The 26,602-nt window shown below is 49.1% G+C and overlaps 1 protein-coding gene across 2 annotated transcripts; it reads right to left on the reverse strand.

Annotated features, from left to right (window-relative positions):
- Positions 1–1,001: 1,001 nt before the first annotated feature.
- On the reverse strand, positions 1,002–18,901 carry MYCBPAP (MYCBP associated protein). Of its 2 annotated transcripts, none has more exons than XM_031469556.2 (19): positions 18,813–18,901; positions 12,605–12,732; positions 11,769–11,928; positions 11,540–11,643; positions 10,515–10,701; positions 10,166–10,281; positions 9,513–9,651; positions 8,472–8,587; positions 8,268–8,383; positions 7,700–7,811; positions 6,988–7,177; positions 6,363–6,550; positions 5,236–5,382; positions 4,348–4,773; positions 3,809–3,930; positions 2,948–3,063; positions 2,341–2,492; positions 1,995–2,165; positions 1,002–1,176 (listed from the first exon to the last, which is right to left on the reverse strand). In XM_031469556.2, the coding sequence occupies exons 1-19, from the start codon at positions 18,853–18,855 to the stop codon at positions 1,075–1,077; spliced, it is 2,835 nt and encodes a 944-aa protein (XP_031325416.2). In that variant the 5' UTR covers positions 18,856–18,901; the 3' UTR covers positions 1,002–1,074. The 2 variants fall into 2 exon arrangements, with proteins under 2 accessions (XP_031325416.2, XP_010988612.2); XM_010990310.3 differs by lacking the exon at positions 18,813–18,901 and adding an exon at positions 18,599–18,790.
- Positions 18,902–26,602: the final 7,701 nt, after the last annotated feature.

A 26,602-nucleotide genomic window follows, 5' to 3' on the forward strand; every position in this document is an offset into this window, starting at 1 on the left:
GAGTGCTGCCTTCTATGTGTTCCCAGCTGGTCCCCTCGGCTACCTTGCAGAGGGCATCAGGACTTTAGGCATGACCCCTTCTCTGCCTCTCTGACACAGGATTGGAGGGCCCTGCTCTCTGCAAGTCTCCTCCCACGTCTCAGCTGGAGGATGCTTGAGGCTCATGAGGTGCTTATCAGAAGTGCCAAATGCAAAACCAAGTGGGTGGGAGACTGTAGCCACTCTCCAGGTCTCCCCTCCCCTCTGCTGCATCAGCATTTAAGGCAATAAGCCCACCATTAGCAAAGTTGCTCTTCAAACTCCGGGAGCCTGGAGTCCACTCTGCACAGGAAGCCTGGCCCAGACTGATCGTTATTGACAGAGAATTTATGGTGCTGACTCTGAGATGACAGCATGTTTCTTTCCCAGAGTCATCTCTCACCCACTTCGTATTTCTCTGAGCAAAGGAGGGAGCATAAAATCCCGAGGCTGTTTTTAAAGTAGAAAAATGGCTCAAAGAGACCCAGTAGTTCGACATGAGGAAGGGATAAGCAGACTAGAATCCAAAATAATCTCTGGCCTCTAGGGTTTAAGAGTGTGGTGAGCATAATCCTCAGAGACTGGGACAAGGCCCTTGGACCCAGCTGAAGTGTGAGGACCTCAGGGAGTCAAGGTACCATGGGTCTAGTTCTCCTAGTCACACACTTTGTCATACTTGATGACGACACTTTGAGAAGACCTGGTTCCGGGAAGCATGACCCCAAAAGGATGGGCCAACAAAGGCCAGAGGCAGGGACTGTGAGAGGTGATGTGCTCTGTCCCGTGACTTGATTCATTCTTTGTCCTGCTGCCAACTTGCTCTTCTGCTCCTTATCCCACACATCACCTCCCCTGGTGTGTTTCTCCTGTTGGATGGCTCCAGGAATGGGGAGGAGGGGAATCTGAGGGCAGGTGGGACGTGGGAGGGCCATAAGCTGACTTCATCAAGACCTGACATTCAAGACACGGAGGCATAACGAAAGTGGTAGGAACATAAAGGTTCTTTATTGATCTGTTTATTAAGCAGTTTCCCAGAAGGAAGCTCGGGTATGCAAATCAGGTGCAGAGATGCAAAGACTCCTCGACATTCTTTATGGGGCTAAGCTCATCAGCCAGGGCCAGCAGGTTGGTCACCAGGGCATCCAGCAGCCCATAAACCTGGAAGAACAGGACGAACGTCACAGGCAAAGGCTCACTCTGATGAAAGCAGCTGCGTAAGGGAGCATCTCCCCACGCGGAGAGGTGTGCACACCTACACCACAGGGAACGGCTGGCCAGGGAAGACAACTAAAGTTGTACAGATAAAACTGAAACTTCTGTGGAACTTTTGTTTTTGCAAATAGTTTTATTTTTTGAGCCAGTCTAGGGTGGTAATCCTGCACTGGCCCCGTGGACACATGGAGAAATTAAGAGTCTAGAGTGGTTGAAGGGGCAATTCCAAGGAGCAGTACCCATTTAGTCCCTTGGGGTGGCCCACCTCTACCCTGGCCTCCCGGAGACCAACTTTCATTCCATGTCCAGTACTGAAATGTCTCCAAGACTGTGCCCTCCAGTGGAGTTTCAGATCCTCACATTGGCTGCAAAGCCCCCCATGACCTTCTCCCTCTCGGACTCTGCCCTGCGGCCCTGAGGCCCACTCCCTCCTCTGCCTAGATGTCCACATGGCCACTCCTCACTTCTCTTCAAGTCCTTGCTCCATCTCACCTTCCAATGAGGCCTACCTACCCACTCCGGGGCCTTCCTCACCCCCAGCCCTGGTCTCTGTCTTTTTCCCCATAGTGCTCATCTATGTTATGTATTCATGAGGTCTGTCTCCAGCACTAGGATGCCCTTCACAAGTACAGCTCTGCTCCCATCACAGACGCAGGAGGCACTTATCGTTTGTGGGACAGACGGAATGAACAAGGGAGCTGAGGAAGGAACGCAGGGCAGGCGTAGAGTGAGGGGAGGGCTGAGTGCTAAGCTCGTGCCCTCACCTCAGTGTGCAGCCTCTGGGTGTATTTCTCCATGACCAGGGGATCTATGGGCTCCTGAGAAGAGGTGGCGCTGTCGGGGGCAGGGTCTTCCAAGAAAAGCCTGTCCCGACTTAAAGATTTCATCAGTTTCTTGTCATCCTTTGCTTTGAGCTTCTTGCTGTTTAAACGGTCCTGCTTAGAGAGAAGACGACATACACAGCCTTCAGCAGCTCCCGAGGGAGGTCCAGGACTTTCTCAAGGGTAGCTCACTAGGGAGCTGGAGCATCATGCTGGGGTCACCACCCACCCTCCACAGCCCCTTGATGCCCTCCCCAGCACCCCTAGGCCCAGACCATGGGCTACGTGCCTCTTTCCCAAGTGGCAGCTTGGCTCCTTTTTTATCCTCTTTGTCTTTGATTCCCAACTGCTGCTTCTTTTCCTGGGATGCCCCTTTTCGGTCCTCCTTCCCAACTCTCCCAGAAGTCACCTTCACTTCTGTGACAGGAGGTGATTTTCGATCTAAGGGAGGTGAATGGAAGACAAATGGCCTGTGGCCTAGCTGACCCCACAGGCAGGAGCTGGAAGAGCAGAGGCACCTGGGCCAGCAGGCAGAGAATCTCCAAAGACTGGGAGCAAGGCCCTGGTTCAGGCACACAACCTTGTGGTACAGGACTGGAGGGCAGGGGCGAGAGGCCTGAGATCTAGACCCAGCTCCGCCATTCCCCACATACGGCATGGCAAGTCACCTGACCTCTCTGGGGCTCCACCTGTAAAACGGGGACTGAACTAAGGTGATCACTAAGGTTGCCTCTGGGTTCCAAATTCTGGCAGTAGATATAAGGGTAGCAGGAGGCCTAATCCATGGACCAACCTAACAGAGAGTCACCAGAAGGGTACGAATGGCTGAGGCACCCCTGCCACCTGGGTAGGGGATGGGAAAGACTACGTGGAGGTGTGGCTGCACGGTGTCTGACCTGGCTCTTCTGGCACATCCAAGTAGACGGTCTCCTTCTCAGGCAGGTCCAGCAGAGCCCTCAGCCACAGGGAGTAGCTCACCAGGTTGTCAATCACATCTCGCCACAGCTGCAAACTAGAGAGCAAAGTCTACTAGAGAAAAGCCATCACCTCTTATTTGCCCTTGAACTTGTAAAGGCTTGGTCCTTCCCTTCCAAGACACTGATGCCAGGAACTGCCATGGAAATGCAATGCCTCTGTCCAGCCAGCATCCTCACTGGCACCCGTGCAAGTGCTGGGATAGGGATCTGGGTTCCCTTGGGCAGCAGCAAAGAAAATGTGGCCTGGTACTAGGGTTAGGTCAGTCTTAAACTAACTCCATCTTGAAACTCTTGTCACACTTGGATCCAGTCCCACTGGAGGAGCCAGACCTGCATGAGATTCCCAGGATAAGGCTCCTGGGGATGTGTTCTGAAGGCCTTGCAAAAAGCCCCCATACCTATCTAAGCAAGATGCAAACAAGTGATGGGAAAGCTGGCAACCAAGTGAGGCTTTTCATGGAATAGGCCCCTCATCTCACTGCCCTCTGCTATCTCCTCTGGTCATTCCTCTCCTCTTTGAGAAGGAACAAGAAAAGAGGGGAAAAAAGAATTTAAGTGCTTACTCTGCTGTGACTCCTCCTCAGAGAGCAGCCAGTGCAGGGAGAGCAGCTGTAGGGGCTGCTGTGGCAGGTGCCAGAGCACAGAACAACTGCAGCATCTTTCAGCAACCCAATCGCAAGCAGAGCTTAGCCCCCTTGAATCCTGGGACTGCCTGCTCAGAACCCGTGGCGAGATGCCACAAAGGGAAATGATGAGACCAGTTCTGGTGGGGGCACCTACCACATTTGGTATAGGAAGTTGGACTGCAACGGCCTCTGCTCCTGGAAAAGCTCCAGGGCCGCTTTGTTGAGCTTGATTAGGGCATCTTCTCTCTGGTTCTCCTCAGGGAGTGCCATCACTGCCTGGCAGGGTCAGAGGCACCATGGGCAACCGTTCTGCCCAAGACACCAAGGGTTCCTGTGTCCTCTAGTAATGGGCGTGGTGTGGTGAGGGCAGGTGGCCAGGAGGGGATGCAGCCATGGAGAGTCTGTCTGGGTGCCTCCCGTGGGAGCCTGGGTCCTCCCTCAGAAATCTGTACCCATGAACCCCTATCCAAGGTTTGCCAGGGCCAGAGATAGCCCCTCCAGTGGCCTAGGCACCTGAGACAAAGATTGATGAGCAAGAGATTGCTCTCTCCGGGCACTCAGGTTGCTTCTCTGCCCACAGCATACAGCAAGCAGGGCATCTGGGGCCCTCCCTCGGTTCAGGCTGGAAGCACCGGCTCGCAGCTGTGCCAGGGCCATTCTCCACCAATCCACCCCCCAGGATTGGGGAGCCACCTTTCGGAAGTCCTCCAGGCAGAGGTTCCACTCGGGTAGGGGAAGGCCATCCAGCTCCCAGGGGCTCCTGGCGCTCTCCAGCTGTGGGCTCCCCTCCACCAGGATCTCCTCCATGATGCTCTTCTGCTGCAAACTCCTGGCCTCTGTTCCGGTCTTCTGGGACACAGCAGGATCTCGGGAGTCCCTGAGGGCCTCATTCTCCTGCTGGGGCAGCTGGGAGTCCAACGCTGGGCTCTTAAGGGGCGTAGAAGACTCGACGTTTGCCGAGGCCTCCTCCCAGCAGGCTGGCTGGGCCACGGCAGCCTGGGCCCTGGGGCCGAGCTGCTCCTCACCGCCTGGCCTGGCCTCCTCGGCCTTGGCAGGCAGGGTCATGTACTGGCGCCACAGTCCGTGCAAGCTTTGCACCACTTGGTACTGGTAATGCAGCTGTGACAAGAGACACAGGAAGACAGGTGATGGAGAGGCCAGGGCACGGGGCACCCAGAGCCGAGCGGGCCTGCTCCAGTTTACTGTTCCCTCGAGAGAGCTGAAGGAGGCAGGAGGAGGCCGGCAGGAGCAGCTGGGCCCAGAGGGGCTCCCCACTTCCCTTTCAAACTGGGCATCTCCAACTTAAAGGTTTTTTACATTTGGGCTTCCAAGTAAGATTGGATTTGAATTAAGGAGTTTTTGAAGCTCTGTTATCACCAAGCATCCATTTATACTAGCTAAGTTATCTTGGGTAAATTACTTAACCTCCCTGGGCCTCAGTTTCTTCCATGTAAGATGAGGATATAAATAGTACCCATCTCACAGGAGGGTGCTCAGAAGAGATCCTGGCACATCAAAGGGTTTGCTGTTATTTCCACCCGGGGCATGCACGAGGGGTGGGGGCCAGCACTGGGCCTGTACCCGAGGATTCCTATGGTGGAACAAGTCCTCCTCAGTGAGGTAGGCATCCACAGGCGAGTGTGCACGCTCCGGGGTCAGGACCCCCCTCAGCAGCTCCCGTAGCACGTTCTCCACAATGGTGACTGCTTCGTGGGAAGCCAGCTTGTTCTGCGGAAGGAAAGGTGGCTCAAGTGGCAGCTCGTGGTACTGAGCTGCAGCACCCATGCTGCATCGGCGTGAGGAGCCAGATCCCGCAGGACTTCGTGCCTTCCTAGGGTCAGGTTCCTGCCGCTATCTGTCTCACACACACACACACACACCCCTATTCCCAGACTCAAAACCCCGACTCCCCAAACATCCTTGTTCCTTAAAACAAGCTCAAAGGATCCAGAAGAAGGGCCAGATCCAGAAGAGGGGCCAGACCCAGAGAACCTGCTCCCTCGTTGGGGTAGGAGGTCACATAATCAGCATTTCCTCCCGGATTAAGAAGAAGGACAAGGGCCAGGGGGCCGCATCATTTGGACCCTGTGGAGAATGTGGCTTGGCGACATGGTCAGTGTCACAGAAATAGTGGAGGGGCAACTCAAGAGACAGGCCGGTCCTGTCGCCAGCAAGTGCAGTAGATGTTACCTGTGTCAAAATTACCTTTAGTCACCACGGGTTGAGCTCCAGCTGAAATAGCTGGCTTGTGTTTGGGGCCACCATGAATTTAAAAAGCGCAGCTTTCCACAGAATCCAACCGTCCTCTCCAGCTTTGCCTGGTTTTGAAGTCTTGCCAGTTAAATGCAACTCCACTGGATAGCACCAGACAACAGTGAACAGATACAGGGCCGGTGCGGAGGGGCATTCGTTGTTTGTCCTCAAGGAAGTAATTCCATGCAGTCTGTGTCGAGGCCCTATCTCATTTCTTTCTAATGCAGTGGGGGCCACGCATGGCGAAGCTCAAAGCTGCCCCTTCTCTCTCCTGTCCACCCATCTTTTACATCACAAAGCCCTGAGGAGGGTTTTTTGATCAAAAAAAGCTGCCTGTTTTTGAAAAACCCACCTCCTGGACTGGAGAAACAAGATCCCTGCAGGCAATGCTGGGAAGAACAGCAGGTTAACCTATGTAGTGTCCGCAAGGGTCAAGACCTGGGGTGGTCCCTTACCTCCAGGAACTTCCTCTCATCCCTAAAAACGTCCTGGGTCAGGGAGACTGCATGGAGATTGACCTGCAGGAGAGCACCTCCTAACAGAGTGGGATGGGTTCCAAACTCCCAACATTCCCTGAAGATCCCAGCATTCAAAGACTTGAAGAAGAAGGTAAAGTTTTTAGTTTCTCCAGGCAGAATCACACCTGAGAGGGACAGAGGCAGAGGTTTTCACCACTTGGGAACTGCTGAGCCCCAAGCCTGCGTGTATAAAGTTAACTAAGCTCCAGTTGGGGTGACCCACTGTCTTGGTTTGCCCAGGACTGAGGGGTTTCTTGGGATGTGGGACTTGCAGTGCTAAAACTAGGACAGTCCCAGGCAAGCAGAGACAGTTGGCTATCCCAGCCTCAGGCCTGTGCGTACAGCTAACCAAACCCTCTGAATGCTTCTGTTCACCAGTGGCTCACTCTGTGTTGTCAAGAGTTCCACCATTCCCACAACAGACATGAATAGTTGGGAGATGACATGCTTTGCAGAAGAAACAGGAGGGACAGGAGGGAAGAGGGGCTCACACTTGCAGGAGCTGGGCATTAGCTAGACTTTGGCTGCAGGAGGGGTGAGCAGGGCAGCTTCTCCTACGCACCTTCCCGATTGTTAAAGTAAAAGCACTGCATCCTGTTCCTCTTCAGGTCCTGGAAAGAGTCCAGCTGGGACCGCCGCCGCCAGTCGTACCAAATGGCCACTGTGCCGTTATTGACCACGGTCAGTTCCGAAGATGTTTTCTCCCCTTCTAGAGTTTCAAAGGTCAAGCGGACAGCAATTCCAACATGCCTCTAGGGAAAAAGGGGGTATGAGAGATGTCTCTGAGGGAGGTCCTGGCCTAGGGTGACCAACTCATCCTCGTTTGCCGGGTCTTTTCTGGGTTTGGCACTGATAGTCTCATGTCCCGGGCCCCCAGGGCCTGGCCATGCTCAAACAAGTAGGCATCATACCCCACTAGTGGCTGTGTCTGAGGCTGCCATCAACAGTAAAAGAAGAAACAAAACAGATTTTATATCTGATGAACATTTCTGCTCGTTAACATCTGAAGAATATTTAAAAATCTTCATACTTGTTTGAGAAGGTTTGCTTTTTTACATGCTAGGGACTAGGTACAAATTGGGCAGCTTGTGACACTCCTGTCAGCCTTGTGATTTTATTCTGGCTCAAGTCAGCATTACTGCTACCATTTTCAGACATATGCTGAATGCATGACCAGATGAAAATGCAAGGAGACCGTGCAGGCTCCTTGGGACTGCCACAGTCACCTTGGGACCACCCTTCCCACAGGTACACGAGGGCGAAGGCGGTTTTACCTTGTCCTCTGGGTTATTGCCTTGAATCCAGCAAGCTGGCTTCCCACAGAACAGCAGAGAAGGGCCAAGAACAGGCATGGGGACCACATCAGGGTAATTGGCCATTACGTCTCTGTTAAGAAAAACCAAGGACTTATTTTTGCTGATGCTGTCAGTCTTGCCACACGAAGGCCACGGAAAGGGGTGCCAGGAAGTCTGGAGGTGTGCTCGGCTCTGCCCTCCAGTGGAGTGGCATCAGTTCCAGGCCTGTCGGTGGAGGTTCCTGGACATAAAGAGACTCTGCATGTAGGGCCATGCAGTGTGTGCAGCACTGGGAGTGGGGGTGCATTTATGAGCAAACGACTGTCTAGGAAATCCCCACTAGGAGCTGGTTGCTGGAAGAGAACAGATGGCAATAGTAAAGCGAGCACAGGTGTTCAAATGGGCTAGAGGAGGGGGTGGCAGCCACCAGAGAGGCTGGGATGGGGACACCCTGATTTCAGGGAGGGCAGCCTGCCTTGTAATACTTGTGGGTGCTGGGGAAGCCACACTCGCCAACCTCTCTCCCTAGGGCCCAGGCCCAACTCACAAGTTCACTGTGTCTTCAGAGGAGCTTTCCTGGCTCCTTTCAAACCCTGAATAGTCTTCCACCGTAACAGCTGAGAAAGGCCGCCCTCTGCCCACCACCTCCAGGCCATCAATAGCCTCAGAGAGACCAAGAAAGGAAAGATTAGCTGACTTCAGACACGTGCCACCCTAAGGGGTACAGACTAGGCACAGAGGCCTGACCAACCTGCTGGCTAAAATCCAGTTTTGCCATGATGCTCTGCAGCTCCTTGCGTCGGTAGATCAGAAACAGACTCCGATCCCAAGAGTAGCGGTACCAAGCATCCTTCTGGGCCAGCAATCCTAGAGCAGGGTCCAAGGACCTTCAGCACGGGCTGCTGCCATGCCCCCTTCCACACCCACCCTCTAGGGCTCTGAGCACCATTTCTGGGAAAGGTGAAAATACCACGTCCCTGTGAGCTGGCTCCCGGCCTCCTGGCCCCACACCTACTACCTCAGCAGCCCCACACACGACTCCTGCAAAATCAGCTTCCAAACTGTCAAAAGTTCGGATTATAATAAAAATAACAAAAACAGCTACCTTTTATTGGGTGTTTAACCATGGACCAGAACCTCTTAATATACATCGTGTCTCATTTAACCCTCTCACAACCACAGGAGTACTTTACAGCTGGGGAACTGAGGGCCAGACAGATTAAACAGCTCACTGGCATTCACAAACTGAGCACAGCTGGGATCTGAACCCAGGCAGTGTGGCAGCCTTTAGAGCAGTGCTGCCCATTAGAAATATCATACAATCCACAAATGCAAGCCACATATACGTAATTTAAAATTTTCCAGATGCCACATTAAAAAAGATAAGAAGAAACAGATAGAATTAATTTTAGTAATATAGTTTAACCCACTATATTTAAAATATTATTTCAACATATAATTAATACAAAAATGATTAATAAAATTTATTTTTCCACACTGATCATTGAAACCCAGTGCGTAGTTCACACCCACAGCACATCTCTGTTCAAACTAGCCACATTCCAGGTGCTCAGCAATCATGGAGGCTCGTGGCTCCACACAGACGGGGCGGCCCTAGATCATACGCTTCCCCCCACTCCTCCCACCCCTGCTACTGGGGTCTCAGTGAAGAGGGGTCCAGACCTCCACAGGTTAGGAGACTGGATCCCAGGTCGGTATCACCCCAGAGCCCTGATCTCTTGCACCTGAGGCCAGTCACAAGCTGCTGGTTCATTTACAGCCCGCTTCTCACCCATCTCCGCCTGGATGGAGCGTGGCTTCTTGATGTGAGTGATTGGTTCCACCAGGCCACGCTGAGTTTTTGTCTTTGTCATTACCAGACCTGTCATTTCATCTCCCAAGTATTCCAGTCGACTCCAGAACCCACTGCCCTGGTGATGGAAGACAGATGAGTCACATCACCTGACCACCTTAAAGAGAGGCTGGGGGTGGGGCCTGGGAGGACAAGAGCTCCATAGACCACAGATGCTCTCTGTGGGGGGTTCGCACTGCCCCGAGAGCAGGAGGGAAGCACCCACATTCTTGTTTTTAGGCTGTGCCCCAGACAGTGTGGGTTGGTCCTGGGGACTACACTGACATACCAGAAAACACCATGGCACCCTGGGGGTTCTGAAAGTTGAAGCTTACCCTTCAGGAGACAACACTACGATGAAGACTATTCTAATAACTTAGTGCCTGCGATATCTTTCTCCTCAAACTAACAGTGACCACCACAGGCTGAATTACTTACCTAGACAGCCCTGAATGATCAGTAATAGGGCCAATAATAGAATTTAGCAAAAGCCTTGAGGCTTAACAATGCTTTGCACTGGATAGTTTTTTTTTTTTTTCATTTGTTTTTTTTTTGTCCCCAGCTGCCCAGACCCCTCCTCACAGGGTACTTACCTTCCCACCAGGCCCTACTGAAAGTGTTCGGTCAATGAGCTCCCGTTCCTCCTGGATCTGTCTGTAGGTCTCCCCCGTGTGCATCAGTAGCTCACCAACCGGCTTCTTCAGCCGTTCTAGAGAGAGCCAAGCATGCAGCCCTTCCACCAAATCAGCACAAGCAGGGACCCGAGCATCCTGCACTGGTCAGCTCCATTCACTGGGCTGATTTCATGACCCACTAAGAGCAAGCACTTGGGAGTACATGGCTGAAACGTGATCAGCCTGGAGGTGGGGGGAAAGAAAAAAACACAGCAGCAGAGCCTCGATGCCCATGAGGCCAGGCAGGAGCCCCGTCCACTGTACTCACTGCTGAGGGCTTCCTGCTGCTTCCTCCGCAGGGCTATGTTGCGCTGCCAGTTTTTCAGAAAGTTGTGCTGAACAGGTGGGGCCCAGGGAGGATGTGCCTTCTCTTCTTTGGGGGCTTCCTGCTTCAGCTCTTCCTCAGCTGAGATGAAGGTCATCAGACAGGGCGGAGTGTGTATCAGCTCAGCTAGCTGAAAAGGGCAGCGTGGGTGTGGAGGGTGGAGAGAAGGTGCAGAACCGGGGCTGAGCAGGCGTCTCCAGGCCTAAATCCCTGCCGTCCTCCCTCTCTGCTGAATCCCTACTCTCTACGACTCTAAAATAGCAAGTGACAGAAAACAAATAGCAGAACCAGAGGGCCATGGAAGCTGCTGCCAGTCCCCTTTCCCCCAGAATGGAAGTCCTCGTTCAGAGATTGTGGCCAATATCCTCCTGTGTGTGTCCTCACGGCCGGCGTTGACACCTCACCTGCAGGGTGACCCAGCCATTTTAATGTAACTCCAGGCCTCTTAGCACCTGACCAATCAGAGATTCTTTGCCAGGAGCCAGGGAAGTGAAGGAACTGAGAAACAGAAGCGTTGCATGATAGGAAAGTCAGAAAGACAGACCGACCGCATGCGGCCCTAGGAGCTGTGGGAAGCCACCCTTCTCCATCACGTGGACTGAGGAGGAGAGCAGGCCAGTCTTTGGAGAAGCTGGGAAATAAAGCCAGGGCACAGAGGAGCAGAGGGCAATGAGGGAGCGTGGGCCTCAGCCTGATGCCCTTCTGGGCTCAGTCTGACTGGAGCCAGACACACTATCACTTTGTGTTCCTTGAAGCACTTCTGTATCCTTATAGTGAATTCCTGACTTCAGCTGAAACTATTTTATGTTGGCTTTACTATTTTGAGGGAAGGGTCACTTATCACCTCAGAGTCTGGTTCCCAGAGACTGGACCGTCTCTGTGACCCCAGTCCCACTTGACTCTGCCAGGTGGTGAGACTGAAATGACTTCAGTGACTACTCTCCCCAGACAGCTCTGTACAAACGAACCTGAGTGTTCCCTTGAGCGACTGCAATTCTCTTAAAGTCCTGGAGACTCCCCAAGATGTGGTGGGGCAGGATCTGGTCACTGCTATGGAAGATGTCACCCGGCCCTGGGGGTAAGAAGAGGAGGGAGAAAGACAAGCTGTAGCCAGCTGGTATAAATGATTCAAGGGGACCCGGCTTTCTCTCCGGGATGACCCATGAATTCAGATGCCAGGGCCAAGGCTGGGCATACCAGAGTAGTCCAGTGGCTTTGTGGCTGCATCTGGAGTAGCAGGATGTGCTACTAAGTGGCAGACCTTCCTCCTACAATCCTTGGGTTTAAGTTTACGGATGATAAATTTCTGGGTAATGACAGGTTTATCTTCTGTTTCAGTTAGGCGAGGGATGTGTTGCTAAAAAGAAATAAAACAGGAGATTCCATGTGAGATAATGCCTGTGTGACAGGTAAGAGATTTAGTAATGTCCTGGGGAAAGAAAACACCACCTTATGCCTCCAGACAGTTCAGGTGAGAAGTGGCTGACTCTTCTGGGTGAAGCATGGTGTTATCTCCATCTGTAACTTTTTTTTTCCCAAATAATCTTTACTTTTTAAAAATTATTTTTTATGTTCTGCAATATAATGTGTATGTGCAGTCAAACTAATAATTCTACATAATGAAACTGAAAAAGGGGGAAAAATAAAGTACTTACAGAGGCTAAAAAGATTGAACCCACAACCTTGCGCATGCTAAGCACACACTCTACCACTGAGCTATACCTTCCCCTGCTACATCTGTAACTTTGCTTCTTAAACTCATCTTCAGCACTTGCCTCTATGGGAAGCAAATTACTTTATTTCTCATTTCCCTGCGGTTCTATATGAATCTCAGAAATATTACAACAAACATGGTAAACTCCTTTCAATGCAAAAGTGAAGAGATTCGTGTCCAATGGCTTTTCCCATGGAATTAGACACTCCCTCTGAGTAGGGAGGCAGTGGACAGACAATGGACACAGTTGATGTTCTAGACCACCCAGGCTGGCAGGGAGAAGATCTCGCAGTAAGGGATCTCTAGACTTCATCCTTACTTTCCTCAAGTCTTCCGTCTTAATGGCTAAGGCAAGAATGTCATCTCCTTGTAAAACATTGCTAACAGGTTCAGGTTCTTCCTGAATGGGGGGTGTGGGCTGTTCAGGGACCTTTGCCCGCTTCTTTTCTGAAGAGAAGAAGAAAGTTCAAGTGCTTAAAAACAAATATATATCCAGCAATCCCACTCCTGGGTATATATCCAGAAGGAACTCTAATTCAAAAAGATACATGCACCCCAATATTCATAGCAATACTATATACAATAGCCAAGATATGGAAAAAACCTAAATGTCCACTGACAGGCAACTGGATAAAGAAGTGGTGGTATATTTATACAACGGAATACTACTCAGCCATAAAAAATAATAAAATAATGCCATTTACAGCAACATGGATGGACCTGGAGATCATCATTCTAAGTGAAGTAAGCCAGAAAGAAAAAGAAAAATACCATTTGATATTAGTTAAATGTGGAATCTAAAAAAAAGACACAAATGAACTTATTTACAAAACAGAAACAGATTCACAGGCACAGAAAACAAACTTATGATTACTGGGGGGAAAGGGAGTGGGAAAAGATGAACTGGAAGTTTGAGATTTGCAGATACCAACTACTGTATACAAAATAGATAAACAATAAGTTTCTACTGTATAGCACAGGGAACTATATTCAGTATCTTGTAGTAACCTATTATGAAAAAGAATATATGTATGTGTAACTGAAACATGATGCTGTACACCAGAAATTGACACATTGTAAACTGACTATACTTCAGTTTTTTTAAAAGTGAAAAAAATACAAAAAAGTAGATATATATTAGACTGCATGGTGGGGGCAGGTCTGGTTACCTGGATGGACAGCGGAGGCTGCCAAGGTGGCCAGGCAGTAATTTGCTGGGACGACAGGAGTTCTCTCTTATAGACCCCCCTACCCACTCCCCTGGCCCACCACAGTGACTGAGGCTTCTGCAGCTGGAATTGAGATCAGATGACGTTCCGTTCCAGGCTGTGCTACTTATAAGCTAGACAACCTTGGGTACATCACTTAACCTCTCCTGGTCTGTCTTCTCTTTTGTAAAAAGAGGAACCTAGACAAAATCAGAGGTTCCCAAATATTAGTCAAGTGTCTGCCTCAGAATCTCCCGGGGAGTTTTACAAATACAGCTTTCTGAGCCAGGGCCTGAAGAACTGTGTGTTAAAAGCCCCCGAGGTGGCTGATACACAGTGGTTTGGGACAAGTGGACTAGATGCTTTCTCAGACTCCTCCCTCCACTACTGGCACAATCCATTCTTCTGGGTGAAGGCTCTGGGTTTCTTAAGACACTGGTTAAAATTCAGATGCTCTGGGGGAAGCAGGACATTTACCACTGACCACTTATTTCACATTCTTTCATTTAATAAATACTGTTTAAGCATCTTCTACGTGCCAGGCACTGTGCTAGGCTTTGGGGCTATTAGGCAAAGTCTTAGGCTTTAAAGGGCACACGCCTGTGGGAGACAAGATTGTTAAACAGACTGAACTAGGGTTATGATGGGACCATCCTGGGGGCCCCAGTCTAGTGTATGGGGTGGTCAGGGAGGGCTTCCTAAGGAGGTGATTAGACTGAGAGCTGAAGGAGGAAGAGCGACAAGGGAAAGGGCACTGGAGAACAGGCATTCCAAACGGAACAGCATGAAGAGGCCTAGAGGCAAGAGAGAAGGGAGCACAGCTGGAACTTAAAGCGTGTGTTTTTAAATAGCTGGAGTGTGGCGAGGTGAGAGGTAGGAGGCAGTGTCTCAAGAGGGAGGTAGGAGCCATTTCACAAAGAGCTTAGTGAGCTGTGGAAAGGACTTCAATTTTTACCCTGTGGCCCTGACACGGCAAGGAATGGGTTAGGGGGTGCAAGGCCGACCACTCAATTATTGAGGAGTCTACTGTGGTAATGAAGTGGTGGACAGAAGTGGCCTGGAGAAAATGGAGCAATGTGAGCCTATTTCTCCCACGTGCCACACCAGAAATCAGCACTGAGAATTCGTGGGGCAGAAGCAAGTTCTCTCTGGCGAGGACACACTCCCTGCCTTCCTTCCACAGAGGCGGGTCAACAGTTTCAAATGCATCTTGTTTCTTTGGACAGTATCCTCCTGTCTGCTGTCCTCTGGTTCAGAAAGATTTGATGTAAACCCCCACACAAAGTAATCAAAACCTAAGTCCTGCCTTTAAGGACTTTAAAACATAACTTGGTTTTGTCCATTGCTTCTCACAGTATTCTAATTTTTAAGAAGCAGTATCATTAAAACATCAAGGCAGGTGTTTGGGTTACCAAAATCAAACTCTTTTTTAGAAAATGCCCATATAGTTAGTGGCAAAAAAGCCTCAAGCCAGAATCATTCTAAACCTAACTCTAAATTTAGCCTATCAGCCAGAGTCCATCTCTCCATCTCCTCAGCAATGAGGTCAGCAGAAACTCGGGACCATCTATCAGTTAAGCCACACGGCCCTGCACACACAAACACACATGGGGCTGAATGGCTTGACCTCGAGTTCTGGTCCCATCCCTGCCATTTGTGGAGATGCAGGCTTATGTTTTGAGTTCTACCACTGCTCTCCCCTTTACACAAAGCCACCAAAGTTGGTGGTAGCCCAAGAGAGTCAGTACCAGTTGAAGGTCTACTTTTATCGGTATTTTGGTATTGTTTATATTCTCCAGGAGATTTGCTTCCTCTGCCCATCACCCTGGCTGGTTCTACATCTTCCCTAGGGATTAAACATCTCTGGATATGTGTTTTTTACTGATGGGTATATAATTACCATGTATAAATTTATAAACCTTCAACATTGCTGAAGATTTCTGAAATAATAAAACTCTGGTCTGTATTGAGTGTAGTTCTGTACTGCTCTATTACTGCATACAGTCAGGGGATGGTATGTTAATAAAATATTCATAGCAAGGATCTATACATTTTAAACTTCAGTTCGCCATAGAGAATGTGAATATTTACCAAGCACCTTCTATGTACTATAAATTACAGAGAAGATGGTATAAAACGTTAAGATATGACTCCTTCTCTTAGGAACTGAAAAATGCAGCAGACACCAGTACACACCAACCATAATCTAAGAGCCTAAATTAGTGGGCACAGACAATAGCTTTGGCTACACATCAAAGAAGGAACAGATGGATGTAGATTATACAGTTAGGGCCCTAAGGAAAGGTTCAGAAGAGCAGCTGCAGGGGTCAGAGGCAGCTTCACAGGCTAAGTCAGACCGTGAAGGACAGGAAGGCTTTGCACAGGCAGAGCAGCCAACAGAGGTGTTCCAGGCGAGGTCACAATCAGACCAAAGGTGGAGGCAGGACTAAGCATGGCAAATGTGAGGCATGGTGACACAGAAGGCCTGTAGAGGAGGCAGGGGCAATATTGGGGATGAGAGGGAAACCAGGGAATCATGGCTTTGTAAATTAAGTCTGAAGCATCTGATCTTCCTCTGTCAGCAGGAAGGAGGTTTGGTTCAGAAGTGTGAGTTGATGAAAGCAGCATTTCAGAGTGACACATCCAATGAGGGTAAGCTAGGTGGACAGAGGGGCAGAGGAAAGTTGGGGAGACCAGGCAGAAAGAACAATCTTGTGGGGGTCAGTTCAGGACCTGTGGGAGGTTTCCACAGGGTCGAGGTATGTCTCACTACTGATCCTGGAGAGGCCCAGTTATTTCCAGTTCTTTGGTCCAGAAACCCAAGCTGAGTGGGGCTCTTGGTGAGCCACATAGCTGGCATTCTGCCTTGATCCTGAGAGCTGTGAGGGGGTCAGAGACCAGCCTCCTCGCACGGGGCAGTCAGGTGACACCTCTGCTGGAGCGAGCCCAGGCAGCTGGAAGCAAGGTGCTCAGATGGGGTGGGATGTGCAGGCTAGGAAAAGGGGTTTGGGGAGTTATGGAGGAAGAAGAAACCTGGACTCTTGTTTTTCTGCTTCTTGTTTCATCTAAATGTTATTTTTTTTTAGTGTTAAGTCTTTGGGAAATTCTGACCTCTTGGGTTGCACTGAGGGAACCAAGGGAGGGGCGGTCCCCAACAGGGCTGAGCTTTAATTGATGGTGGAGAGCAATCTGGTACTGCTGGGAGTCTTCCCAGTTTCTTAGCAACAAGAGCAGGGAAAAAGCTCAGAGTCAAAAGGGCTCAGATCCCTAAATAGGTTTAAAGTCACAATATTTCCTTGCCTTTTCACTATAATTCAGAGACTTTGGAGAAACATGGCAAAAGGTTACCTTTGTCGATTAGCTTTACTATACTGAGGGGGGAGAAAGTATTGCCTTGCTACATTAGAGGCTTCGCCTGAGATATTTAAAAGGAAAAAAGGTATCTTGCATGCTAAACACTTCTGCCTCACCTTGACTCATGTTCTTAACTCAAGGGCTATTTAACAAACTAAATTTCCTCTTATTAAAAATAAACATGCAGTAAAATAAAAAAAACTTTCCTTGATTTGTTCACAGACTAAAGTTCAAATCTGATAAGATCCCCAGAAACTAGGTGAGCAGGAGGCAGAAGCTAGGAAAGACCTTGACTGCCCTTGGGAAAAAAGACCGGCTATTTTTTTTTCTCTCTTAACTGTTAAAAAGCATATCATGAAAGAGCATCTCAATGTAGCCTACATTGGCCTTTAATACTATGAAGAAGCATTAAAGGAAGCCATTCTTTCCAGGCCTCCCAGGGAACCTTACTGAATCCAGGCCTGCCCCCTCCTCACACTGAGCTGGCCCCACGATCTGAGGCTGGGTCTCCCCAGGGCCTGCAATGGCATGCGGACTTTCTGACCTAGCATGTAAAGCCCTTTTGTGGTCTGGTCCCTGCCCACCTGTGCAGTCCCCTCTGGCTCCCTTCCCCCTTCTCCACAGCCACTACCTCTGCCCTGGCCATCAATGTCACAGTTCCACGCCTCAGCTGATGCTGCTCCCTAGACCTGGAGAAGCAAATCGCTTTTTTGTTTGTGTGATTAGCCATAGATATAATTTTCAGAAAACTTCCCCTTCTCATTCTACCATCCAAGGCCTGGGTCTGGGTCTATGGGCACCTATATCACAGCCTTTATACTTGACTGGCTACTCCTCCGCGAGTCCACTAGGCTCCATTCTCTGAGGTCTAGGGTAACTGAGAGCCTTGTTGCCCAGCACTGTGCCTGCACACAGAACGCCCTCAATAAATGCAAACAGCAAAAGCAGACTAAAGAGGAAGTGTGCTGCAAATAGGAACATGTTCACGGGGGTCAGCCTGCTGTCAGGCACCCTGGGTGGGGTACTACCACCAGCAACCAGAGGCCAGGAAGCAAGCATGTCCAGTGACTGTCCTGGTTAAACAAGTGGGAGAGGTGTTAATCTGGCTGGAAAGGGCGCGTGGTGGGAAAAGGTTCAGAAACAGAACTGGCCAAGTTAGGCATTTCTTCGGTTTTTCCAGTAGGATTCTTAGGTGACACACACGCTCCCCTCAAAGAATCCCAAGAAGGTTGTTGTTTTTACCACCTCAACATATTTTTTGCATTCTTTCCTGAATTTCTATTCCCAAGGACCCCATGTCTTGGACCTTCTAATCTTAAACTCTTTCCTGGCTCCTCCCCACATTCCCAGGCAAAGAATTCTGCCTTCTGTGTCCCACCCTAAAATATTGTTCAAGGTCTCCTTGCCTTCCTTCCCCAGGCCATCTCTCCAGCAACCGATCCCTGAGGCCTCTGCCAGTCCCCAGCTCCCTATGTCCCCATCCTCAAGGTCCCAGCGTCCTGTGCTCCCCTCCCCTGAAGGTCCCTGCCTTGTACATAATCCCCAAGGGCCAAAGCACTGTGCCCTCTCCCTTCAGGGATCACTGCCTTGTCCATCTAAGGTATGGGGTACGCCTTGTCCCCCACTCCATTCCCATGTGATCTTCACCTCCATCCTGCTGTCACCCCCATCCTCCAGGCCCCTTGTCGTGAATCCCAAGAACCCCTGCCCCTGTCGGGCTTTCCTGAGCTCCCAAGGCAGTCAGCGCCAACCTTTCAGGCTCTCTGAGGCCTCCGAGAATCTGTTTGTAGGTATTCTGTGGCGGGATTCCTTCTTTAGAGACTTCATGGTGCCGCCCGGGAGATGAGTGTGGCTCAGCGCCGCGGGGCTCCGGAAAATCAAGGCTGTTTGGTGACCCCCGCGACCCTGCGCGACCCTGCGCGCCCCCGCGCGCCGGCATCCGCCGGCGCGTCCATAGCAACCCACCGAACAACTTGGGTGGAGACTGCTCGGAAGCCACCTTTTTCATCAGGCCGCGCCCATCGCCTGCCGCTCCTCCGGCGCCGACCCTGACGTCACAGGCGGCGCCGGTGAGCGCCGTGACGTCACCAGCCAGGCGGGGCGGGGCGGGGCGGGGCGCCGGCGAGAGGAGACGCAGGGGGCAGAGGGAGGGAAGCGGAGGCTGAGGGCGGGGAAGGCAGGGTTCCGCGACCCTGCCGGCTCTTTCCCCGCTGCCCTCGCGCTTGCCGTCGTCTGCCGCCCGGCTCCGGTTATCTCTCGGCCCTTCTGCATAACCGCCATGAGGTCGATCCTTTCACGCCGTGCAGAAAACCCCTTGATGGTTTCCCATGGATTTCAGTTGCCCTGTGGCCCCTGCCTATTCCCTACACGCGCCAGGTGACCTACCCTAGCCACTCTGGCTGCAGCCACTTTGGTTTTGCTTCACTTCCCAGACAAGTCAAGCTTTTACCTCGACTTGGGGACTTGGGGCCTTCTCACACGTCGGTTTCAGTCCTTGGGGATGCTGCGCTTAACATGCCCCCTCCAATTTAAAGGAGCCCTGTTATCTCAACTTTTAATGCACCCTGTATATATGTATATTTTTTGGAGTCCTAAGGCATTCTGGAATTACTGGATTTAAGTGGCTGGCTCTCTTCAAGCTCTCTATAAGAAGATAAACGTCTTGAGAGTAGGGATAGCTTGTCCGTTGTCCCCATCCCAACTCAAAGTTTAGCACATAGTAGTGGCTTACAAACTGTGAAATAATGAAGGGTCTCTAGAGCAGGACAGAACTGGGTTCCAATCTCAGCTCTCCCTGTTTCCTAGCTATGTGTTCTTAGGCCAGTCCCTTGACCTCTTTGAGCCACAATCTTCTCATTTATAAAGTGGAGGTCATAATGCCTCCCACACAGGGCCTGTAAGGATTAACTGAGAGTATGCATTTAAACTACTTAACACACTACCCTGCATAAACTGTAGTGATGTCTCAGTCAATTCTTAAAATCATGCTGGGGTTGGGAGAGATGTACTCTGTACCCATTTTACAGATGGAAGAACTGAGCTCCACCAAGGAAAAGGATGTAAGGCCACTGAACTAGCCAGAAGCACAATTTGGGTGCTTTTGGCTTCTCCCAAGTCCAAGGCCAGGGCTCTTGGAACCCTGACTCCTGGAACATTTCTGAGCTTTGGTGTAGTCTGCTATAGACAGAGGAAGAGCCAGGGAGGATGCCAGTAGAGCTGGTCAATCCCTGGGCTTGCTAATGTGTTCTCTACTACTGGGCCTCTCTCAGAGACACAGCCCCTTCTACGTGCCCCTCTTGACCTTCACTCCTTTTATGACTGAGACCTCCTCCATAGGCCCTTCCTCTCCTGCTCTCTGAGGTCTAGACACCAACAGGCTTCTACCCTCCAGGAAGTCCCCAGTTCATTTCACTTTATGAACATTTACTGAACACTTATGACACTCCAGGCAGGGAATTATGTCATCTGGGAGCTCCAGGAGGAAGACAGAGAGATAGGAGTTCAAGAGTTTATTTTGAGGAGGGTGGGGCAATGGTAAGGGGGAGGAAGCAGGAACAGGATAGGAGAGCCTCAGACTGTTGCAGGTCTGACAAAGTCTTGGCCAACCCAGTGTGGAGCTCTGGGACCAAGAATGTTCATTCAGAGGTTGTCAGCTAACTGCCCTCCTTGCAGGTGAACAGCCAGTTCTTTCTTTCTTTTCTTTTTTGTTTTCTGTTTGTTTTTTGGTTTTGATTTAGTGTTTCTGGTGTACAGTGGAGTGATTCAGTTTTATATATATATATACACAAATACATATACATATACATACACAAAATATTCTTTTTCCCATTCTTTTTTATTACAGATTACTACAAGCCATTGTATATAGTTCTCTGTGCTATACAGTATTAACTTGTTGTTTATCTGTTCTGTACAAAGTAGTTTGTATCAGCCAATCTCAAACTCCCAACTTATCCCTCCCTCCCCCTTCGCCCAACCATAAGTTTGTTTTCTATGTCTGAGTCTCTTTCTGTTTTATAAATGTTTGTGTCATTTTTTTTTAGATTCCATATATAAGTGATATCATATGATATTTGTCTTTCTCTGACTCAGCCGACTTTTTCTTAAAGAGAGATAGGAACAACTCACGTTCCTGGCTGCCACTGGAACTCTGAGATATGGAGGAAAGTAAACATCTCTTGTTCTTAGGAGCTCAGAGTCCACTCTAAAGCAAAAGACAAACACTCGTGAAACTCTAATCTGTGCACTCAGCTTCTGGAAGTCTTTAACTTTGGGAAGTTATACAGCTTGTGGGTAGCCTTGCTGGGAGCAGGACTTAGGCCTAAGGGGCTGTTCAGGGAGGGTACAGTGTAGGTTAAAGGATAAGGGAAGAGGAGGGTGGGAGATGTGCATGGTCAGGGAGCTACACAACCTGTCAGGGCTCTGCCACCAGCCTGAGTGACCTTGGACAGGTGCCTCCCCTCTCTGTGCCTCCATATCAGCATCTGCATCATGAAGGGACTGGACCAGATCAGAACTGCTTAACCTTTTGAGAATCTGATCAAAGCTAGGGATCTTCTCCCCAGAAATGTACGTTGGATTTTTTTTAAATTGTGGTAAAATACATGTAACATAAAATTCACCATTTTAGTGAACACAATTCAGAAGCATTTAGTACATTCACAATATCGTGCAACCATTACAGTTTTCTAGTTCCAGAACTTTTTCATCATTCCAAAATAAACCCTGTATCCAGTCACTCCCCCTTCCTCCCACCTCCCAGCCTCTGGGAACCACTAATTTACTTTCTTTCTTTTATTGAGATGCCTATTCTGGGTATTTCGTATAAATGGAATGATACAATATTTGGCCTTTTGTTTCTGCCTCCTTTTACTAGGTATAATGTTTTTCAAGATTCCTTAATGTTGTGACATGTATCGGTACTCCATTCCCTTTTATGACTGGATAATATTCTATTGTATAGGTATACCACATTTTGTTTATTCCTTCATCTTTGCATTTAGTTTTGTACATATTTTGCACTCAATTCCGGGGATTCCCTGAAGTTCATTTGCAGGCCCCTGAGGTGGGGTGGGCTGAGGTCAGTGTGCCGTAGAAACAGAGGTTGGTTGTCTGAAAGTGGGCTTCCAACTCTAACGTAAGTGCTCATGGGCTAGTGATTAATCACAACTTGGGAAAGGCAGGGTGGATATTAGGGGAGCCTTCTTAGAGGAGTAGCATTTGAGGTGCTGCTAGAAATAAGAGTTCATCAGGCAAGTTGGGTGGATATGAGGACGGCATGTGAGGGCACAGCAGGAGCCAGTCCCAGAGGAGACAAGGCACAAGTTCAGTGTCATTTAGCCACTGCAGCCTCCTCCGAGCAGAGCAGCTCTGAGCAACCTCCTCAAGCCCGGGGCAGATGAGGTGGCTGGGTTGACAGAGGACACAACATCAATCATTGCTTCATGTCTCTGTTTATTTCCATGGAGTCAGGTGGCAGGCCTGTCGTCAGCTACTCTTTGCAGAGGCTCAACAGCCTCCCTAAATAGAAAGTGCGTTTCCTCCACAAGTTGCATCATCCCTTTCCAGGGACAGCCACCCTCCCAAAGCCCGAGGCTGGGACAGTCTGTCTCCACCCCTTCACACCTAGCTCACCCCTTTCATGTCTGGCTCCCTCCTCCCAGCTCATCTTCCCGCTTCTGTTTTACCTCCAAATACATGCCTGGCCCTCTCTCCTACTGTTGCTGAAACACGGCCTCCGTACCTCACTTACTGGATTGAGACTCGAGGACAGAGTTTTGGATGAAGTAGAAAAGGCTGCTTTATTCCTTTGCCAGGCAAATGAGGTCATAGTGGGCTAATGCCTCTAAGACTGTGAGCCTGCTGCGGAGAGAAGGCATGGAGTTTTATAGTGAAACTTCAAGAGTTCAAGGGGCAGGGCTAGTTTCACAGAGATTGCATACAGGGTAACAAATTGTTGCAGAGTTGTTCTTCTTGTTGCAGATGCAGTGGTCCCCTTCCCTCTGCTGGGTATGAAGTTCACCTCTGGCTTTGGGACTCTCTTAATATTCTTGTACAAAGGATGCCTAGGAGGGGGCTCCGTGGAAAAGAGCTCTAGAGCTCTAAAACGTGTGCAGTTTAAAGTCAGGTTGATAGATGCTTTTAGCCTTTTAAGCAGGCTGAAGCCTGGGACCTCCTGCTGCAGGCTGAGGCCTTCAGTTTGAACAACCAGATACAAGGAAACCAACAATGGGCCAAAAACAACTGCAGACATGCCCAGTTGGGGAAAGGTATGAATAACAAGATGTACAAAACACCCATCTGCCGTCTCTGAGGTGTCAGGGTCAAGAAGAGGGCGCTGGGGTCAGGAATAGGGCACTGAGTGTGATCCCCACAGGCAGCACCATGAGGGGGTTGCATGGACCACCCCAGCCTCCCTCCTCTCCAGCCCAACCCCGGTCAGCAAGAGCATGAGAAGAACCCTTTAAGCCACCATACAGTTAAGCAGTTACAAACACCATTACAGATATCAGATGGTCACTGATGACAATGGGAGCTGCTCGGTTACACTATCATCTGCATCACCCCCTCCGTACACCTGGCCATCCCCACGCACGCTTCCCTCCCCATCTGTCTCATTCCCCTTAAAATCTGGCTGCCGCTTCCTTCAACAACGCATCACACCACTCACTAACCTCCTTACTAGAACCTTACTCAGCTAACACGCAGCAGGAATCTTACATACTTCTTGGCCCTGAAGTTCAGACCACAGCTGGATGCTTCCCAGGATGGACTGACTTCAACCTCAGGGGTGATGCTCAGACCCTGGGCACCTTCCCAGGCTAAAAATTCTCTTATTCCCCTCTGGGGAAGGACACAAGAGGAAATGTTTTGGAGGCCACGTAGGACTGGGGTTAGCAGCAGGGGGTCCGTAGAGTAAACTGGGTTTGCATCTCAGTGATGCTCCTTCCTAGGCCGTCCCTCTCCTCCTTAGAGTGGGACAGTGCCAGTCTCACAGGGTTGCTGTCCCCCTCTATTGTCTCACCCTGTTTTGCTAACCTTAGAATCCTTATCCCAACTTCTATATGGTCTGTCTGTCTGCCTCCACTAAAGCGTAAGGTCCAAGGGTGCAGGAGTCTTGCCTGTCAGATTCAGGGATGCGTCCCAGTTCCTGGAACAGTGTCTAGTACAAGTAGGCCATCAATAAAGGACAAGGGTTTGGGGGAAGCCTGGAGAAACATCAGTGGTTCAAGGTAGCTGCCTTCCAATACCTGTGGAGCAGGGAGAGAGGCTGGCCCCTCCAGGGCAGTAGCACTCAAAGACAAAACCATAAATCAGAGTGACACATTCCTGGGAGGTTTGCTACAAGACTTGTCTAAGAATCAGAGCTCCGTCCGGGTGCGGGAGTCCCAGCACAGACCCTGGGACCATCTGCCTGGGTTGGTGTTTGTTTTTTTTTTCTTTGGTTTTGTTTGTTGTGTGTGTGTGTGTGTGTACACACACACACACACACACATATATATATATACACACACACACATATATATATATATACACACACACATATATATTTTAACATTTTTTATTGATTTATAATCATTTTACAACGTTGTGTCAAATTCCAGTGTTCATCACAGTTTTTCAGTCATACATGGACATATATACACTCATTGTCACATTTTTTTCTCTGTGAGCTACCATAACATTTTGTGTATATTTCCCTGTGCTATACAGTATAATCTTGTTTATCTATTCTACAATTTTGAAATCCCAGTCTATCCCTTCCCACCCTCCGCCCCCCTGGCAACCACAAGTCTGTATTCTCTGTCTATGAGTCTATTTCTGTCCTGTATTTATGCTTTGTTTTTGTTTGTTTGTTTTTGTTTTTGTTTGTTTAGATTCCACATATGAGCGATCTCATATGGTATTCTTTCTCTTTCTGGCTTACTTCACTTAGAATGACATTCTCCAGGGGCATCCATGTTGCTGCAAATGGCATTATGTCAGTTTTTATGGCTGAATAGCATTCCGTTGTATAAATATACCACATCTTCTTTATCCAGTCGCCTGTTGATGGACATTTAGGCTGTTTCCATGTTTTGGCTATTGTAAATAGTGCTGCTATGAACATTGGGGTGCAGGTGTCATCCTGAAGTAGGGTTCCTTCTAGATACAAGCCCAGGAATAGTATTCCTGGGTCATACGGTAAGTCTGTTCCTAGTCTTTTGAGGAATCTCCACACTGTTTTCCATAGTGGCTGCACCAAACTGCATTCCCACCAGCAGTGTAGGAGGGTTCCCCTTTCTCCACAGCCTCTCCAGCATTTGTCATTTGTGGATTTTTGAATGACGGCCGTTCTGACTGGTGTGAGGTGATACCTCATTGTAGTTTTGATTTGCATTTCTCTGATAATTAGGGATACTGAGCATTTTTTTCATGTGCCTTTTGATCATTTGTATGTCTTCCTTGGAGAATTGCTTGTTTAGGTCTTCTGCCCATTTTTGGATTGGGTTGTTTATTTTTTTCTTATTGAGTCGTATGAGCTGCTTATATATTCTGGAGATCAAGCCTTTGTCGGTTTCATTTGCAAAAATTTTCTCCCATTCCGAGGATTGTCTTCTTGTTTCACTTATGGTTTCCTTTGCTGTGCAGAAGCTTGTAAGTTTCATTAGGTCCCATTTGTTCATATATATATATATTTTTAATTGAAGTATAGTCAGTTTACAGTATTGTATCAATTTCTGGTGTACAGCATAATACTTCAGTTATACATGAACATACATATATTCATTTTCATATTCTTTTTCACTGTAGGTAACTACAAGATATTGAATATGATTTCCTGTACTATATAGTATGAAATTGTTGTTTATCTATTTTATATATATTAGTTAGTATCTGCAAATCTCAAACTCCCAATTTATCCCATCCCATCCTTTTCCCCCCTGGTAACCATAAGTTTGTTTTCTATGTCTGTGAGTTTGTTTCTGGCTTTGTGAACAAGTTCATTTGTTGCCTGGGTTGTTGTTGAGGACAGGTCCAAGACGAGTGTGTTACCCCAAAAGGGGAAGGGAAAAGACCCCATTTCTTGTCATACCCAAAAGGTAAGAATTCAGATGGTAGACAGAGCATTGTATAGAGAAAGTTTTTTTTTCTAGGTTTTTTTGTCTGTTTGTTTGTTTTTGTTTTTTGGTCAGGCGGTAAGTAGATTTGTTTCTTTATTTTTAGAGGAGGTACTGGGGATTGACCCCAGGACCTTGCACATGATAAGGCTTTGCTCTACCACTTGAGCTCTACCCTCCCCCATGTAGGGAAAGATTTTAAAGGATTTATTTAGCAAAGGGAAAGTACACCTCCCAGAAGGAGAGGCCAGTTGATCCAAGGGAGGAAAAAATGGTGGTCTTTGTGCTTTCTCTTATACCCTTGCTTAGAGGTGGTCTTTTGATTGACGGCTCTTGCCCCTGGAATGCCTAGTCATGTTTGTCCTCTTTGCACATGTCCTTACCCATAATGCACACAGAAGAACCCACTGGGGGCCTAACCCGCAGTGGTAGTTATATTACAATGAGCATTGGGCCGTGTCCAGTTAGGTCCTTGTCGCTACCAAGCAGTTGTGGCTGTTGGGTTCTAACTAGTTTCTTGCTGGGGTTCATTTAGAGGAAGTAAAGCCCTTTTGTGTTGGAGGTGGGCATAACCCCATCTTCTGGACCATCCTCCCTCTCCTCCACCCATCTGCCTGGTGCCCCCACTTATCTAACTACCTAACAGATGGACAC

The sequence above is a fragment of the Camelus dromedarius genome, chromosome 16 (genome assembly GCF_036321535.1).
Source record: "Camelus dromedarius isolate mCamDro1 chromosome 16, mCamDro1.pat, whole genome shotgun sequence".
Taxonomy (NCBI): domain Eukaryota; kingdom Metazoa; phylum Chordata; class Mammalia; order Artiodactyla; family Camelidae; genus Camelus; species Camelus dromedarius.

Bases quoted from the DNA above. Each gene is read 5' to 3' on its own strand.
- MYCBPAP (XM_010990310.3), bottom strand. From the start codon at position 18,674: ATGAAGTCTCTAAAGAAGGAATCCCGCCACAGAATACCTACAAACAGA. The intron at 4,774-5,235 runs GTACAGGCCCAG...CTCTTGTCACAG, and splicing joins TCCACCATAGGAATCCTCGG to CTGCATTACCAGTACCAAGT. The intron at 2,493-2,947 runs GTCAGACACCGT...CACCTCCCTTAG, and splicing joins GGATGTGCCAGAAGAGCCAG to ATCGAAAATCACCTCCTGTC.